This window comes from Ascidiella aspersa, chromosome 1 (assembly GCF_963924565.1).
Source record: "Ascidiella aspersa chromosome 1, kaAscAspe10.2, whole genome shotgun sequence".
In the NCBI taxonomy this organism is placed as follows: Eukaryota; Metazoa; Chordata; class Ascidiacea; order Phlebobranchia; family Ascidiidae; genus Ascidiella; species Ascidiella aspersa.
Window position 1 is genome coordinate 11,958,145 of NC_139447.1, and position 19,645 is coordinate 11,977,789.

Below are 19,645 nucleotides of genomic sequence, written 5' to 3' on the forward strand. Positions count from 1 at the left end.
GGAGCAGTGGTATCAATAAGCTCCGGAGCTGGAGCCAGAGCAATTTAACATTTACGCCTGCTTCAATTAGCCCTGATTTCAATATTATGTTTCACCACAAGCTTTTTAACAGACAATTGTCACACTGTTCAACAAACAGCTATGGTTTCAATAAAAAAAATCTGTAAATCATGTTGTACTAATATGCAATGATTTTTAAATTATTAAAATGGGTCTGTTTTAGCACATATCTTACTATAGGTTAAATGTTGACCACTTGATTTTATTTAGTTTGCGCTGAATTTATTTTAAATAAAAAAACAAGATAAAATATGTTATTTCTATGAACTACATTGTGAATTTGTCGTCAAGTTACGATTGTTATCTAATAATGGACTGTTTTAGGACTGGGCAGAAACTGGGAAAAATGAAATCACATTTGCAACTGTTAATTAATAATTTATTGTTAGTTATTTATAGCAAATTTGACTGAATTTAAAAGTTATCTGATTTATCAAATAACCTTTGAGAATGTATCGATTCAAGGTGGGTTTAATATGAGATAATCCTTGTGATATATTGCACAATTTTAGCTTACTTTTCATAAAAATAAATTAACCTTAGGCTACAAAAGTTGCCTAATCGTTAACCTAAAACTGTAAATAAATATTTAGCAAAGATTGTAGAGAAAGATAGACTTGGTTAGACAATACTAAACGTTGATATCTTAGATTGCGTCGAATGAGACCAGCATCGCAATAAGAAATCTGCCAGGAATGATTCCCCAGATTCAAGCCATTGCAATGCGAAATGCTCCCTGCAATTACCGGAAGGACATTGCAGGGGCTGGAATGTTTCCGTTTCAAATTACTGACTTCACGAAGTTGCTGGTAAGTAGACCTAGTTTTAAATCACCAGCTTTTATAATGTGACAAGGTTAGATGTGAAATTTTATGAATATATTATGTAAATTTTTATTTGAGTTTTGGAGTTTGGTATTAACCATATGGCTAGTTAAACGTTTATTGCCGGTAGAAAGGAGAATAGTATCCTGTGAACAACGTCCACCAATGCAAACGCATTTATATAATAAGTTTTTATTCCGTTTAATAGAAACATCTGCCTTCTGAATATGTCAGCACCCTTTTCCCAATTGCGGTTCAAAAAGAAGAGGTAACTAATAAATGCCTAAAACGTTGGTTTCTGCATTTACTAAAGACTTTTTGTGCAGAATGAGACTTCAGGACAACCCGAGTCCTTTACTGAGAGAGTTCAGATAAATGATCAAAGTGGTAATTCTAACAAGAACGCAACATCGCACAAAAATTCAATAACTGTAAGTTTATTATTTGTTTTTATTAATAAGTATCAGACAACATATTTTTTATTCGATAGAATAAAAAATTAAATTACACTATGTTAAAGACTGGCCCATCAACTTAGTACGATTTCAGACTGTCAGTGAAAACCAACGTAGACTATCGCTTTACAGATGGAAAAATTTCAAACAACCGCGGTTCAAAATGCAAAAGGAGAATTTTCGCTAAATGTTACGCAACCGGAAATGATAAGCAGCACTATAGCAATGTGGATAAAAGCCATATTTACTTTGGTAGGTCGACATTTTGTTCCTGCTTCATTCAATATTATTTATGTTAAGCTTTTATCTTTCATATTTAATTTGCTACTTCGTAGGTGTCTTCAGAAGTGGTCTATGCGACAATAGTTGATTTGAGCTTGCTTCAAATACACTTTGGTGTAAGTGTTTTGCATCCGTATCGTGTTGTTAAACTATAATACATGAACTTAGAAAGTATTCTTAAGGATAAATGATTAAAAAATAAAAAATAAAAATAAGCTGGTTGAGTCTTGCTTTCCCAATTAGTAAGGATATCTCAATATATGACCACGGGGGTCCTTGTATTCACATAATTTCAAAAAATATTTTCCGTTTATTTAAAAGTACTACAGAAGAAGTAATCAGCTAAAACGTTAACAACGATTTTTTTAGATTGGAAATCACCGTGGAATTAAGGTAAATAATAGTTTTATCAGTATCAGTAAAATTAGTATTCAACTTATCGTAGTTTTTGTAATATTAATTCAGTTATTTCATTTGTAGAAAAAGTGTCGAACCAGAGAAATAACCCGTCAGTTGGCTGTCACTCTACCACCTACCTTGGCTGGAAATCAAATTTTGCTTCACCAGCTATCGAAGAAAATTTTACGAACTAAGGTAAAACGATGTTCAAATAGCAATAAAGCGTAAAAAACCTGTTGGTTTGTTGTCCAATGTAAAATTTAATAAAAGAATTGTTGAATTTACAGTTTGAACCTTCCAGTTTGGTACAATGCATCGTTTCTCATAAAAGGCTGAGGGAAAATTATAGACAGGTAAAAGGCAATAATAAAAAAATGTAAAACGCTAAATTCAAGTTTTATATAAAAACATTTTCGTTATTATTTGTTTTTAAGGTATCTCAAAAGCCGAAAATTTGTACCAACAATCCATATATGAATCACAAACAGGTTTGCCATTTTTATGTTTATCGGTAAAACTTGTTGTGTTTTTATATTAGTTAGATATTTTTTATTAAGGAAAAATACGAAGCGAATATTGCTTCAGTTCAACATTTGCAAGGTTGTGTGGAGGATTCTAACAAGCGCAATGAGAAGGTTTGTAGTCGTTAAGGCTGCGAGTAAATACAATTTAGCAGGACATACTTATTTCTATGTGTTATTTAGAAACAAGAAGCAGTGAACGACGACAACATTGACAAACTTCAACAACCGAAACGTCATGTCGATAGACCCGATGTAAATAAAAAGCAGGTTTGCAGTAGCTTGTAACAAGATTAATCAAAATTATTAAAGAAACAAACACCCAGGCCGTATGTACATGATTTAAACATGCTGATTTGCTAATATTTGCGGTCGATCCAGCAAAAAATAAGGATATTTAACAAAAAATACTCATTTTTCGGAAAATATGGACGAAACTCCTCCTGTTAAAATAAAGGCAACTATATTATTAAAAGAACTTTTCAAAGTATAATTGTAGTTTATTTTTGTGTATGTTACAGAAAGGCACAATAAGACGTTTCGGAAGTTTCCTACGTAATACGATTTTCTGCTCTTTTCCACGAAGGCAATTGTAATGAAGGTAAATTTACTGTTAAAAGTATAATTTTATTTGAAAAATAAATCCGTTTTATGTTTAAGTCTACAATCTTGTTTTGCAGAAAAATGAAGTCTACAAGTGATAATATTGTCACGTCACACATGAATAACGTGCAGATAAGTATCAGGGAAATTAGTATTCATTTCATGGTAGTTTTGTTAATATTAATTAAGTTATTTCATTTGTAGAAAAAGTGCCGCACCAGAAAAATATCCCGTCAATTGGCTGTCACTTAACCACCTACCTTGGCTGGAAAAAGAATTTTGCTTTACCAGATATCGAAGAAAATTTTACGAACTAAGGTAAAACGATGGTAAAACAACAATAAAGAATGAAATATGTATATATATATATAAATTGTTGAATTTACAGTTTGAACCTTCCAGTTTGGTACAATGCATCGTTTCGCATAAAAAGCTGAGGGAAAATTATAGACAGGTAATGAGCAATAGTAACAAATTTAACATTCTAAATTCAGGTTTTATATAAAAACATTTTGGTTATTATTTGTTTTTAAGGTATCTCAAAAGCCAAAAAGTTGTACCAACAATCCATATATGAATCAAAATCAGGTTTGACATTTTTATGTTTATCGGGTAAACGTTTGTGTTTTAATATTATTTATCTGTTTGTTATTAAGGAAAATTCCGCAGCAAATGTGGTTTCAGTTTCAACAGATGCAAGGTTATTTGGAGGGTTCTAACGACCGCAATAAGAAGGTTTGTAGTAATTAAGACTGCGAGTAAATACAATTTAGCAGGACATACTTATTTCTATGTGTTATTTAGAAACAAGAAGCAGTGAACGACGACAACATTGACAAACTTCAACAACCGAAACGTCATGTCGATAGACCCGATGTCAACAAAAAGCAGGTTTGCAGTAACTTGTAACAAGATTAATCAAAATTATTAAGAAACAAACACCCAGGCCATATGTACGTAGTGATTTAAACATGCTGATTTGCTAACATTTGCGGGCGATCCACCAAAAACTAAGGATATTTAACAAAAGTTACTCATTTTTCCGAAAATATGGACGAAATTCCACCTGTTAGAGTAAAGGCAAATGTTATTTTTACCAACTTTTCAAGGTATGGTTATGGTTTAATTTTTGTGTATGTTACAGAAAGGCGCAATAAGACGTTTCGGAAGTTTCCTACGTAACACGATTTTCAGCTGGTTTCCTAGAAAGCGGTTTTAATGAAGGTAAGTTTACGTTTAAAACTATAAATTTATTTCTGAACAACATCCCGTTGTATATATAATTCTACAATCTTTAACTATATTTTGCAATAAAATGAAGTCGACAAGTGATGATATTGTCCCGTCACACATGGATGTGCCACGTGCGGATCTGGAATTTATTTTAGTGTAATGCAGGGGTCGGGAACCTATATGGCCAACCAGGCTCCACACTGCCCCATGAATCTGTGCCTAGAAAAATGTTACAAGTAGATAACAGTGTAAAAACGATGTCCGGTCTTTACTCGATTGCAGTTAACCCTTTTGCTTTTGGTTAGGCCTACTCGTATTTAATAATTAGCAAACAATACCAAAATGGATTAGTAATTTTAATTTGTATTAAATATTTAAAATTCAAACAAATAATATACTGTTTTCGTTTTAGCAATTTAAAGATAGCATTTTATATTATTGTTAGTCCATCCTTCTAAGTACCGTTTTGGGAGTAATTATCCATAAGTTACCACAGATCCAACCAAACGCAATTTATTCGGTTTTGAATAGTAATAAGCTTTAATGGTCGAGAGCTAAGCCAAGTCTTAACAAGGCCATAATAATAGCAAGTCCATTTTAAGTCAAGTCATTGACATAAAAATAAAACGTTAAACTATTAAAATTGGTAAACTTGTCCATGTATTGGTAATGAAACAAATAAAAACAGCAAAAACGTAAAATAGAACATTAGCAAGCAAACTGTTTTGCGTGCAGCAGTAAAGACAAATAACAGAATTTTACCAAAAATATATTAATGTCATGGAGTTCGACCTATGTACTAGTTTGGTCATAGAATACTAATTACATAATTAGTATTCTATGGTTTGGTACTGCCCTGCAGCGTGCACGACTTGTACATGCTTTGTGCACGCTTTCTCGCGTTGGTATCTCGCTAGAGTCCCTAAGGCACAGTAATTATTGGTTTACGTTGGAATGGTGATTGCATTCTGCGCCCATATGCTTGTTTTTCGTTGTTTTATACTCCTTTACTGCTACGCCCAAGAGCATTAAAACCTCTACGAATACAACAGACGAATTGGCGACGAGGAAGTTTTAGATTCTATAGCTGCTGGCTTACCCACATCCTAACTTTCCCCCACTCTTCTAAATTACATTCAAACGACCAAAATTCGACCACCTCCTCAATTTTATTAAATGGCTTTCCCACTGACCCAGTGACGATGAGAAGAGGAATGAGACAAGCGACCCGCTGAGTCTTACCCTCTTTCTGATTGCCCTCAATCCCCTGCTGAATAACATTCAGGATAACCCCTCCATCTCCCCCACCCCGGTCCAAACCCGCACCCCACCCAAACTCGTGACTCACGCCGATGATGTGACCCTCACCCTAGCCCACCCACATTCACTACCCCAACTATTTAATACTTTGGCCAAGTTTGAAACACTTTCCGGTTTGGCCCTTAACCCTTTAACAACAAGATCTCACAAACCACACAACCTTTTTTCACCTTTGATTCCAAATCCATTCTCTCTAAAACCCTCCTCTTATCAAATTTTGCGCAACTGGCTGCCGTCTATCCTCTCCCAAACCCGCAAAAAAATAAAATGAACCTAACATTACTTTAATACTTTATCGGCCCCCATAACCCCCTCACCCCCCCTTGAAACCCTTGGCGGCCAGTCGCCCACGGAGGCTACTCAGTCGCCAACATCCCCCTCTACCTCGATCTCTTTCTCTTCTGTATCATTGGCCCCTATACCATAACCACCGTATCCTGGACTCCCCTTCAGACATCCATTCCATTATTGAATATAACCTCAGAATACAGCCCTCCATAAAATATGACTTCAGTATTAAAATTACTCTTCCTATACAGCTTTTCCGTCGCCATATTGTCAACAAACTTGGACTCTCATAAACAATTATAACCCCACCCTTACTGAATAAACTTGCCCCAAAATCAAGTCCCTCTACCTCCGCCTTACCATCCCCCAGCGATACTCCAAGGAAAATCGCCACTTCCTGGACAAGCTTTTGCACGTGTACGAGTGTATGGGGTTTATTCCGTCACGGTGAATCCGCAACTTAAAAGTCATTATCAACCGTTTACTCTTCCGAAAGATTTGATGCGCAAAACTAGGAGAGGGTTGTGGATTTACAAAGATTGCTATGAAACGTAAGTCGCAAGATACTTTCACAGAGTACATACCGTGTTATACTGCTGCAGAGTGTTCTCCTCTTTGGAATCTCTTCTGCGCCTGGTTATTTCCAGGAAATCTTGGAAAGCTCTACTATCCACTTTCCAGGGGCTGTTGTGTATCTCAATGATATTCTAGTGAGCGGAAGATCATTTGCAAAATCTTCAACGCTTGTTGAAGCGATTAAACGAAACGTTGTCGATTTGAGAAGTGCCTATTAGCCCAAACAAAAGTGGAAATTTGGGCCACGTCCCCTCCAAAGAAGGAATTGCAAAACGGCGGACGTCATTGAGATGCCTTGTTCGCAAAACGTGTACTCGCTACGTTCGTTACTTGGCTCCGTGCAATTTTGCGGTTTAACCGTCGACTTTCGCGACTACATCCGAGCCTCTGTATCGGCTCACTATTAAAGGAATTGCTTGGGAATGAAATAAGAAAGAGCAAAATGTGTTTACTGAACTGATGCTTCTTTTATTGTCCAACCACGTTCTCACCCATTTTAACTCAAATCTTCCAATTGGCATCGAATGCGATTCGTCTAGTGTTCGCATCGGAGTCGTCTTGTTTTACCCCTATCCTGATGGTGGCAAGAGCCCGATCGCCAATGCATCATATACGTTGACAAATAGTCAACGCAACTACAGCCAAATCCAGAATGAGGCATTGGCTATTATCTACGCGTTAAAAATAGTTGTCAATATCTCCCCTCGGCACAAAGTTTATTCTGGTGACCGACTACAAGCCTTTGATGTCATTGTTTGGACCGGACTACGCCGGAACCCGCGGCAAATCGCCTGGCGCGATGGGCGCTATTTGTGAGTCAATTCAGGTGCGAGATACAATACCGCCAGAAATGTGAACATCAGAATGCAGATTCATTGAGCCGATCATCCGTAGGTAACGACCTAGTTTTTGATAGGAAGGAAAGTGCCGAGGACATAGACATCGTATGTGCAATTGAGACACTCAGTTTGCAAAAACAGCCGTATGCATCGGCAACAAGGCAAAAATAAACTGAGCATGACCCAGTTCTTACCAACTTGATAAGTTCTACTCGCGAAGGTTAGCCAGCTAAAAACAGGGTCGACATCAACGATCCAGTCGAAAAGTTTAGGAAAGTCGAATATTCCCTAAGTATATCACACGGATGCTTTTACGGCTCACAAGCAGACTTGGACAACTAGATAATTCTAGTTTTCTAATTCTTTGAATTAGAGCAAAATACGGCTAATTCTAATTCTGATCTAATTTGCGAATTGCTTGTTTGCTCTAATTCTAGTTCTAATCTAATTCGGATTTTTACCAAAAATGCTACTTTGTCCAACGGCATTTTTAGTCTCTCAGTTAAAACACAGAATTTCAATTTAGATTCTTTGGTTTGAACGACTTGTATGTAATTTTTACAGTCTAAAAAGCATGAAGAGGCATAAAAATTAGCACACACATTTTTACCATTCGCGTTCTTATAAGAATAAATGGCGATTAAATCAATTGATTGTAAATAACTAAATGTGATTCTAGTTCAAATTCTAGTTGAAATTTGATTTTTTAGGAATTTGGTAATTCTAATTCCAATCTAATTTGGAAAAACTGTAATGATATAATTTTAATTCTAATCTAATTTTCAAAAGCCAAAATAAATCTAGTTGTCCAAGTCTGCTCACAAGTAGTGGTTCCAACCAGTCTTCGCACCAACGTCCTGGCCCTACTACGCGAAGGTCATTTTAGCCCAGCATAGATAGCGATATAGTCGACCTGTTCAGGAAATGTCACACCTGTGCCAGGCACCAAAACGCTCATTCAAAGGTGGCTGTGCATCCATGGATGACGCCCGAAAAACCATGGAGTCGCTTACATGAGGACCATGCAATCACTCCATGAGGTACAATTGGTTAGTTATGATTGATGCTTAGTCCAAGTACACTTGTATACATTTTACACAGTCGGTGTCAGCGAAGACCATGATGGATCTCCTGTAAAGAGACTTTTCCCATCTTGTCTATCCTCACACCATTGTGTCGGACAATGCTCCGACATTTCGTTCGGAAGAATTTCCGAACTACTGCGAGACGCGGGTGATATAGGTTGAGCTCCTGTTACAAACTTTTCAACAGACCTTACGCAAGTCGTCCATGCCTCCCACAAAAGCCTTGCTCGAGTTGGCCATACAGTACATGGAGACACCAACGGCAAGCGGATACTCTCCCAGTGAAATACTAAAAAGTCGGCAGATAATCGACACGTTACTCCCTTCTCCAACTCACATTGCCCAGGGCAAGCAAGCCAGAGAGGCTACCAAATCGCAAGCACGGGAGAAACAACTTAAGTGGCACCCACTTACCTGGGTGATCTGTGTTACGCTTTATTCTTTAGGCCGAGGCGGAACGAACAACCTCACTGGGTTCCGCCCATTGTTATCAAACGGCACGGCAATCGCAGTGTCAACGTACGAGTGGTTCAAAGGAGAGCCGTATGGCGACGCCATGTGAAGCAATTACACCCACGTTATGCCACGATGAAAGATGAAGACCCCAGCGAACCTCCGCCGGCGGTTTCTGATTCCTTGACTTCGTGTCGTCCCTGAAAACGTCTGTTCTGCACCGACCAGAGAAACACCCGCGGTCATAACCCCATTCGAACCCAAGAGAAAGGTCTTGAACGAGTTCGAGTACGATTCCACGAACCCGAGGCGATCAAAGAGTCGTAAACCGCGGCAACTCTTTGGTTCCTAACCCTTTAACCACAACATTTGCTTTTCAGGCTTATTGGGGAAGTGTCATGGAGTTCGACCGTTGTACTAATTTCGTAACTAGTGTTTTTGTTGTCGCACTTTGTAAGTCAACTGCCCTGCAGCGTGCACGACTTGTGCACGCGTTTCTCGCGTTGGTATTTCGCTAGCGTCCCAAAAACGCAGTAATTATTGGTTTACGTTGAAATGGTGATTGCGTTCTGCGCCCAAACTAACCGTGCGTGATTTTCGCCTTTTATACTCCTTTACTTCTACACCCATGAGCAATAAACCTTCTACGAATAAAATATAATTAATGTCAATCCAAGTTATTTGACGCAATGACTTAATTCCAAGCAGACTTAGACAACTAGATAATTCTAGTTTTCTAATTCAATGAATTAGTCTCGAGTCTAGGGCAAATTCTAATTCTAATCTAATTGGTGAATTGCTTGTGGGCTTTAGTTCTAATTTAATTCGGATTTTACCAAAAATGCTACGTTGTCCAACGGCTGTTTTAGTCTTTAGTCGGCGATTTTAGTCTAGTGCAACGGCATTTTACTAGTCAAAACAAACAGTTTTAATTAAATCTATATGGTCAGAAAGACTCGTAGGTATTTTGTACAGTCTAGAAAGCATAAGCTTTGCTAAAAGGCATAACATTTATCACACATTTATCTACCATTCACAATCTTATTGGAATAATTTGCGATTTAAATAAAATTGATAGTGAATAATAATTCCAAATGTAATTATAGTTCAAATTCTAGTTGTAATACGTTTTTTTAGGAATTCTGTAATTCCAATTCTAACCTAATTTGAGAAAACTCAAAATGATCTAATTCTAATTCTCATTTAATTTGGAACAACTGAAATGCTCTAATTTTAATTCTAATCTAATTTTAAAAAGCTAAAATAAATCTAGTTGTCGAAGTCTTGGCCAAGTCAAGTCATTTGTTTAAACTACCCAAGTCAAGTCAAACCATTTTATCCAAAAGACTTTAATTAAGTCATCCCATTTGAAGTCAAGACATTGAATTAGGTAGTTGCAACACACGAGTCTTACTTTGAACAGCGTATGGCACACCATTAGCAGAATCGATCATCATTTTCAGGTATTTTGTGTAGCAACTCCATATTTCTTCTTCGGTTGCGACCTCTTTGGAATCTTTTATGGGAGATTGCAGTCTTGTGCCTAATCTAGATGAAGTAGTCGATTCGTTTAATTGTTTATCATAATATGGTACAAGATGCAGAGATTTATAGCCGTCAACAATCATTATGTCAATAATAGGGTCAAAATTGTAAACAAAGATCCGAAGAAAGCCAAATTGCATTTGTTTAGTTGAAACAAAATTGTTAGAGAGTGTAATGGTGCTAGCGGCGCCCTAAGGCAATATATTTGAGCATATATGGGGTAAACATATAAACAGCCACGTAAGATTTGCGCTAAGCGCGAAAAAACGTTGCCTTTGCTTAGTTAAACTGCGTGCCTGCTTTAGGGGATTAATAGTGGCCCACTATCTAATAATTGTAAAGACGGTCGCTGTTGCTAACAGGGCTGGGGAGCCGGAGCCGGAGCTATAGCCCGGAGCTAAGCATTTTCTCTGGAGCCAGAGCCGGAGCCGGAGCCATTTTTATTATTTTTGTGGAGCTGGAGCCGGAGCCATTTTTATTATTTTTGTGGAGCTGAAGCCATTTTACAATTTGTGGTGCTAAAGCTAAGAAATTATATTTTGTTCCATCTCCAACGTTATTTAGCCAAAAGCAATTTTTAAAACTTGCCATTGAATAAGTGACTGGTGGCACCGGAGATGGAGCCGGAGTCATTGGGTGTGTGTTTGATGGCTCCGGAGCTGGAACCGGAGCCAAAGGATTGAGTTTTACGACTCCGGAGCTGGAGCCGGAGCCATTTAATAATTGCCTGATGGCTCCGGAGCTGGAGCCGGAGCTAATGCTATTTTACGGTGGCTCCCCAGCCCTGGTTGCTAATATACTGTAGCGTAACAAACCAACCCTTGAATGTGCTGCAAAATTTCATTTCTTGATTTTTGTGATCCGTGGAACTTGCTCAGAAAATCAACGATCCCATCCAAATCTTCTCGACTGGCTCTTGGGTGCAAGTCTTCCTTTAAATCGGTGTAAGTGCTCAGTCCGATTTGTCTATAGGCGTTAAAGTTGACCAGACCCTTTTGGCCAAAGCACAACGGGAAAAGTCCCAAAATCAAAGTAAAAGCAATACGCATTTGGGTTTGTATTATATTTTAAACGTGGTACAAACCTGTGATATAGGCAACAAACGAAGTACTGAGAGCACTTTGCAGCTAACTTTAGTTATGTTATATTGAGGCCTTGACAAAGTAAATGGATACGCATATACTGAACTTTAAACAGTGCTAAATCAGTCGCAAATGACGTAAGTGTGTTGATTCACGAGATAAATCGGGTGCTCGAGTTGTTTGCTGTCTGTGATAACAGTACACGATGATTTTGCGCAATTTATACCGAGTTAAAATAAGCTATTGGGCCGGTATTCCTTGGTTAGCTGCATAACGTTAGAGATGCAACTTAACCAATAACACTGCATAATTAAAACCTTTTTAAGCATCTTATCCAGTGTTTCTTGTTTTATAGTTACTTCAAATTGGTATAACATACGATGAATAACACAATGTTTCACCACGCTAGAGTGAACTTATTTTAATGACGTCATGCACATGCGCTCACAAAAGGATCAAGGTACAAATTCAGTTCTCCTCACTATTGTCAAAATACACAAAAAGGATCAAGGTCCTCACTATTGATTACAACAGTTTTATTTATACTGAGGTAAAGGATTTTGACACCATAACAAGAAATCCATGTAATCTTGGTTATCCTTGACCTACCTCAGGATCGACGACGTGGACTAGTTTTTTTGTGGATAATGTGGATCTAATTTAAACCTACATGACACGTGGCCTTATAAAAAGATTCACATATTTTTTTGAAATAAACAGCACGTTTGTAGTCACTAGTAACAACTTTCTGAAGTAAATCGACTACTGAACTGTTGTTTTTTGGTGTTTTTTTTGCTTATTGTAATAGTTAAGTTGGTTTGCACTGAGTGTATAAGTTAGGCCTACCATATGTCCTCTTTCAGGAGAATTTGTCCCCTTTTCTTGAGAAAACTAAATGGTCCTCCTCGGACGCTCAAAAATGTCCAAATGTCGTCTTTTTTCGCATTTCGAGTTAGTTGCTAATACTTTTAGCAAGACTTTTAGGCGAGGCGTTGCATTTATTTCTAAAAAATAATTAAGCCACGATAGATGCTGAATTGCTGGTTTAAAAAAGGTTTCTAGGGGGGCTCCACGCAATTCGTAGGGAAGGCGAGCTCTGCTATGATTATAATGTTATCGTTTTCGTTTTGGTTGTACACCACTCCTACAGCGCTGTAAAAACTCTGTTTTTGCCAACTTTAACATTAAAAATGCCAAAAAAAATTTGCGAATCTTCTGTTATCTAATTTTCTTTACTTTGTTGAGCACAAAAAATAGTTTGTTACTACGTCTTAGCCATTGAATTCTTTAAACAGGATAAACGCTTTTTATCGGACCACAACCTAACACCGCTACCCTTTAAAATATACACTTTTGCTAATTAGCCAATAACATCGATTTGTTCGCGCTTTTACCACTTTGTTTGGCTTTGGTATTGAAAGTAACACCTCTCCTACCAACAACTTTACCAAAATAAACGCGTATGATGTTCTTAGGGTTACATCTTTATGACGTAACATTTACTTGTCACTTTGCGTCTCTGTTGTTTCATGATCGTAAAAAAGCAACTTCCTGGATCCGCATTGATGTACAAACAGGATACAGCAGTCAACCGTGCTATGACCGCTTTGTCTTCTCCAAAGCTCTCACTAATCCTCTACTTAGCTCAGTCGGCAGACCGGCGGTCCCAGTTTTGCCGGAAGTCCTGAGTTCGAACCTTACCGCATGCAGGTTGTTTTTCTAGCCTAGCATGGGTTTGCTTGCACGATAATCTTGATTAGGCCGAACGAATTCTTCAAGTCTTTCCAAAGGCACCTGGTGTACTATTATTGGAAACGGTGCAGTTAACAATTGTCCGTATTGCATAGATACAGTAAATGGATCGTTCGTGCCTAACAAAATACGTAATATAAAAGCATCAATAAATTTTTAAATTGAAGTAATGCATCCAGGCATATCCTGAAAAAATCAAAAACTACACCAACCGTGTCCAAAATAGTATTAAAAATTATTTTATTGTTCAACAGACCGAAAAGTATATTTTGTATAAAGTGCGTTAACGAACTATATACAAAGATCACGTGCCAACTCTTGGTGACCATCAGCAATATTCTTTACGTAATGCGGTCCAGAAGAAATGGATAACAGCTGACTCTTTTTTATTCGATCGAAGCGATTAGAAAATCCAACCGCATATATCTGTAAAAGAAAATCCTAGCCATTATATTCTGTCCAATAAATCTCGTCTTAGTCACTGAAAAAATATTAACTATGGCATTTTCACCTGAACGTTTCTATCCTTTATTGCCTTAGCAGCAGTTTCAACTTGGTCAGTGGCCTTTCCGTCTGTGAAAACCACCAGAATATCGCGAACGTCAGGCCGGTTTCCTGAAGTATTAAAACTCTCCCTGTGAAGATGCCAGAGAGCTTTTCCAGTATGTGTTCCTAAAAAACAGTAATATAACGAGTTGTGAAACGTGAAGAGCATCATGAATGTATGAGAAATAAACTATTATCAAAGAGGCGATCTGTTTTCATTATTCAAATGTTCTTCTTTATATTAGACGATGGCTTTTGTTTTGCAGAAATTTATTTTTACCTTGCCAGATAATAAATTTCAGATTATCAACATAAAACATATTACATGCTAACAATGATGCCATTCTTCTTACTTTCGTTGGGCTACAGGCTAAACAAAAGTGAAAATAACTGGAATTTTTGAAAGTCCAGTTTCATTGATTTTAATAATATTTTTAAGGCAGAGTCATACAAATTCAATGAAACTATAAAGCAAAAAATTTGACCAGGGGTCGGCAACCTTTTTGGTCCTGCGGACCGGTTTGAAACTAAAAATTTTCTGCGGCTTTAAAAACAACAAATGTTCAGTAAAGGTTACTTATTGCATCTTTTTTTTAATGAACTAATTAAAATGCATGTGCTTGTTTCTAAAACTTTCTTGCCTGAACGTTAAATAAAAAATCATTTTGCAATGCATCTCATATGGCCACAGCACACTGGTTTGTTTTGAACCTCATCAGTGCTTAATACTAATTAAGACTTTGTATCATATCATGGAGTATGTTTAAACGAAAGTTACTGTGTTTTAAATATAAAACTACATTTAATTGTTGTTTGCCTTATTTTTATGTTTCTTGGCATTTTGCGTTCAGTTTGGGTTTAAATAAAAATTTAAATCTGGCAACCCTGCTACTGACCGGTAACGAACTCCTCGCGGACCGGCGGTTGCCGACCACTGGATTAGACGGTAATAAACATGGGCAAGGAGAAAAATTGCTCGCTTATGGCATATTATGTTTTTTATTGGTAGGAATGTCAAATGGTTGTGTTTATTTCAATACCAGTTCCCGATTCTTTGCCCAAAATATATCACTTCGACCGGACAACTATGTTTTGTGTTTTATAATTTTTTTCAGTTTTAACTAATTTCTACAGAAATGTAATTTTTCGGCATTAAATCCGTTGAATCCCAAACTATGAACAAAATATCTATACCACCTTAGTTTTAGACAACTATACTAATATTAATAATTGGCGTCTGGTAGAGGCCGATTACTAAGAAACATATTAGCTGACTCACCCGATCCATTGTAGGGAATGTCTTTGAGCTTTTTCTTAAGTTCGTCAACACCAGAGTAATCATTAATCAAGATTTCACTTTTCAAGTCGAACTTGCGGTTGTATCTTGCAATCCCGACTCTCATACCTTCTGGCCCAATGATGAAAATATCCAGCTAAAAATGTAGGAAGACAGATTGTTAAACTTCCTAAGTTGAGCGTGGAACTTAACAGCAGATCTCACAAAAAACCTTGAACTTTTCGAAAATAATAAAGTAACCCATTTTATAGTTGATCTCTCACACATAAATAGACATTGACCTCTCATTTCAACACTGTGTTTATGAAGCTTTGTTGCTTTGCCGTAAGTAACGAGTTCATATTATGTCTTCAGTTTGAATTCATTGGACACAGAAAGCATTTCTTATATAGCAAAGTAGTAAAATATCCGGCAAAACAATTGTAGCATAGCACAAGTCATACTCTTGAAGTATTATATCCAACATGAAAAGCTATTGGCGTTTGAAGTTTAATAATAAATGTAATTTATTTCACGCCGAAAAAGTCTGGCTTTAATTTAAAGCTTTAAATTACACTTATTTTTACTCACAAGAGAAACTATGAAGTTGATGATTGTATTCCAGTTTTTAGTTCCCGTGGAAGAAGAGGAATCGAGGAGAAAGAATAAATCCAAAAGAGCCTGAGGTGGACACTCTGGTTCGCAACATGGAATGTCGCCAGGCCACGTTTGTCTAAGAAAAAAACAAACGCTCTTCCTCAGAAAATGTATAATCTGGAAACGCTAAAACGGAGATCGAATCATGCCACATACAGATTTCGTAGGCGACAACCAACAAAAATGTAAAAATGCCGATGTAACAGTAAATGTTCATGGGTTGTAATAGAGGTTAAGTTGTAATGAATATGCGATAATAGAAATCACCTTGACCCTTGCAAGATAGATGTCGACCTTAATTCCTGGTCATTAACAGCAAAATACTCTAGCAAGCTAGTAATTCACAATTAACAGATCTTTAAAGATATATATATATATATATTTCGCCAACAAAGGCATCGTCAGTATATCTAAATAAATGTATCTGACTTATTCTTATATTGTTGCGTTTGTTTTTTATTCAGATTGCTGGTAGAGGTTTAGTTGACAACATTTGTAAAAAATGCAAAAAAATATAGGAAACTACGCTCATCATGAATGAGATTTCGTATCGTTATCAAAGCAATCAAACTCACTTATTTTGGCAAGTGATGCAACCTTTTACACGATCTGTGAACAGTTTGCTGGTGCACGAGCAGTCGCAAACGCCACCTGACTGAAAAACCGAGCAATTGAGCGAAGACCCGCTTGCCAAGCTTTGAGGAAGAGCACCGCAGGCTAAACACACGTAAAATTATTTGTATTATTTATAAACCCTAAGAGAGACTAGTGTTCGCTATACCTATTCCTAAACAGGCATGTGTGGTGGTCATAACCAAGTTTGGTAAACATTTGTGAGTATGACGTCAAGCAAATATACATTAGAGTCTTAAACCTTGTATAACCGGCAAATTATATTTGACTAACAATCGGTTTAGATCTATAGTTGTACGGAGTAAAGAATATGTTGAGTTTTTCCAGCGGCTATAGTGAAGAAAGCCAAATTATTAATACCAAAGTCTAAAGGTCTACCCACAGCGTTTTGTTGTATCATCAGAGATCAAAGTAAGCCGAAACGGTCCGGGGTAGTGTTCCGGTAGGAAATAATTAGGCGTGCCAGCAAAATTATACCCCTTTTTCACGAGTCATGTCCCAAAACAATGTTGGGTCATTTTAGGTTAATATTTGTCTATCGAACACTTTAAGGCCAGTATTTTAAGGTTACATGCTTTGTGAGGAATCGTTGTGACGTCTTACCTTACCCTTTCCTTAAAAGCGTTGTGGTTAATTGTAATGTCGATGACATCTATTAGATGCCACAAGTGTAAAAGGATTGTTGCTGAAAAAAGAAAGGCTTCGACTTTTTAATGAATAACCGTATTTTACCTGGAGCGTTGCTTCCGGGAACGTTAAAGAGCATTTCACTTTCATGCTTTCTGCGAAATCTTAAGCACGTCTTGTCTGTTGAAAGAAAGCACCATTTAAATAGGATTCAACACCCTCCGATCAAGGCGTAACTTGACCAAAAGAAAAAAAACTTTTAAAAATACCGTATAAAACTGAAAGCACTTTAACCTTTTAATCTCATATAAGCCAACTAGTACTTTCTCCATGTTGAAAAGGGTGGCCAAACCGCGGCTTAGCAGAATACGGCTGTCGACCACCGGTTTTAATGGACTCTTACGTTTAATTTTAATGTGAGTTTTTTTTAGAATGTATAGTGTTAATTCTCGTAGGCTTATGCTTTGCCATTTTTGACTGCTTAAATGCGAAAATTAAACAAAAGAAGTTTCATTATGTCTTTTGACAAATGTTGTCAGCATAAACACGCCTCGCGTCCTATGTCAGTTTGCTAACATCAAAGCGGCATATACTTTTGTCGCGATACCTTACAAATTGATTTCGGTATAGTAATAAACGAGACTTATTTTATAGCGTCACGTTTTACCCCCTTAAGTAAAAGTACGGGATCCACCCCTACTTAGAAAAATTGCTTTTTGTAAAGGCGAGTTAACATATTTTACAAATTTTAACAGCGTGTTGGCATTTATTTGAGAATTCCTTCAGCGTAAATACAAATTCGGGTTAATGCAGCCAACGCAATATTATTGGTGTGTAGTGCGCAATATCTACAATGTATATAACTGAGCAAAGGTATGTGTATAAGTTATTCATTTCTGCCCTTTTGTATGTGGCTCCTTGCAGTTAACCAAGCTATAAATCTGGCTTTGGGTCTCTGACTGCAGGTTGGCCACCCCTGATATAGATCAACTTGAATGGGAAACATAACGTTCCGTGATTTCAAAGAGTACATGCCATACGATAGGTGATTACTGGTTTTATTTTATGTACACTATTTGTTAGAGCCTATATGCTGTTTTGTATAAAGATCTACCTGCAAGGCTGGTAGTGCTTGCTTCATGGCAGACGAAATATGATAGCAGAAATAACAGATTAAAGAAATAATTCATCACGATTGAGCTGTGCACCAACCAGAAATTACATTTGTTTTATAAACATAATAATGACAAACAACCATTAAAGCTTTACCTGTATTCACAAAACAAATATAGTAATAAAGCATCCACAACTTTTGCACAAATTAACGAAACGAATAGCGACAAGGTTACGTTATAGTAGCTATCATTTTTTGGAAAGCAAATTTCAAATTAAACAATTCTAAAGCATCGGAATAAAAAAAAATATATTTTGTAATTATACATTAAACGTGCCTTTTTCCATGTTTTCTCTATTTATTATTTATTAAGGCTACAGCATTGACAATATATTTATACTAATAGTTTCAAATAGCTTTAACGACTGCCTTATTTTAAAACATATTGTATGCGATCCGCTTAATGTTGTTTATGCGATGCGCTTATTTGGCTTTAGGCTAATTTGTGGCATGGCATTAACCACCAATACTGCATTTATCAGCGTGCTGAAAGTAATTGCCTTGAAGCTAAATGCGCTGTTCTTGTCTAACACGGATTTCAAGCTCACACGGATTTCAAGCTAAGTTTAAAATATCGGTAAAACGCATGAAGCTAAGGAATGGACAATAAACAACGTCACGGAAAAGTTAGCTTATTTGTTCTAACGTGTTTTATATGACGGTACATGAAATACGCATTTAATCGCTTAAAATATTCCAATTTATTGACTTTTTTGGTAACAAGTGAAACATATCACCCTAGAAGCAATTTATCGTAACTTAACCAGAGTATTATATGAATCCTCAGACCATTCAAAAAGATGCACCATGCAGGTATAGCTTTGAATGTGGTACAATTTAACCATAACCTCAAAAATGTAGTTTGTATAGAAGACAAATATTCTCTATAGAGTTACAACCCACAACTTCAGTTATGCCCAGAATTGGACAACTAGATTTATTTTAGCTTGTTAAAATTAGATTAGAATTAGAGTTAGATCACTTTGAGTTTTCTCAAATTAGATTAGCATTAGAGTTAGATCATTTTGAGTTTTCCCAAATTAGATTACAATTGGAATTACTGAAAAAACGAGTTTCAACTAGACTTATATATGATTATTATTGACAATCAATTTCATTTAAATCGAGAAGTATTCTAATAAGAATGTATAACATATGCTTTTCAGACTGTACAAATTACGTTTCAACCAAAGATTTTGAATTGAAATTCTTTGTTTTTTTAAAAAGACTAAAAATGCCGTTGGTCAAATTAGCCTTTTTTGGTGAAAACCGAATTAGATTAGAACTAGAATTAGAGCGCCCAAGCAATTCACAATTAGATTAGTATTAAAATTAGCCGCATTTTGCTAATTAATTGATTTAGAAAACCAGAATTACCTAGTTCAGGGGGTCGGCAATCTTTTTCTTGTCGCGGG

At 36.6% G+C, this 19,645-nt stretch overlaps 1 protein-coding gene across 1 annotated transcript; it reads right to left on the minus strand.

Annotated features, from left to right (window-relative positions):
* Nucleotides 1-13,603: 13,603 nt before the first annotated feature.
* LOC146167532 (collagen alpha-1(XII) chain-like) lies at nucleotides 13,604-18,345 on the minus strand. Its single transcript, XM_083390814.1, has 7 exons — nucleotides 18,171-18,345; nucleotides 17,162-17,236; nucleotides 16,372-16,513; nucleotides 15,731-15,872; nucleotides 15,143-15,296; nucleotides 13,829-13,989; nucleotides 13,604-13,743 (listed from the first exon to the last, which is right to left on the minus strand). The coding sequence occupies exons 1-7, from the start codon at nucleotides 18,244-18,246 to the stop codon at nucleotides 13,609-13,611; spliced, it is 885 nt and encodes a 294-aa protein (XP_083246940.1). The 5' UTR covers nucleotides 18,247-18,345; the 3' UTR covers nucleotides 13,604-13,608.
* Nucleotides 18,346-19,645: the final 1,300 nt, after the last annotated feature.

Excerpts from the sequence above, each read along its gene's own strand:
- LOC146167532 (XM_083390814.1), bottom strand. The coding sequence starts at position 18,246 with ATGAATTATTTCTTTAATCTGTTATTTCTGCTATCATATTTCGTCTGC. Across the intron at positions 16,514-17,161 it reads TCCCGGAAGCAACGCTCCAG|CCTGCGGTGCTCTTCCTCAA; the intron begins GTAAAATACGGT and ends ACGTGTGTTTAG. Across the intron at positions 13,744-13,828 it reads TAAAGGATAGAAACGTTCAG|ATATATGCGGTTGGATTTTC; the intron begins GTGAAAATGCCA and ends TTTCTTTTACAG.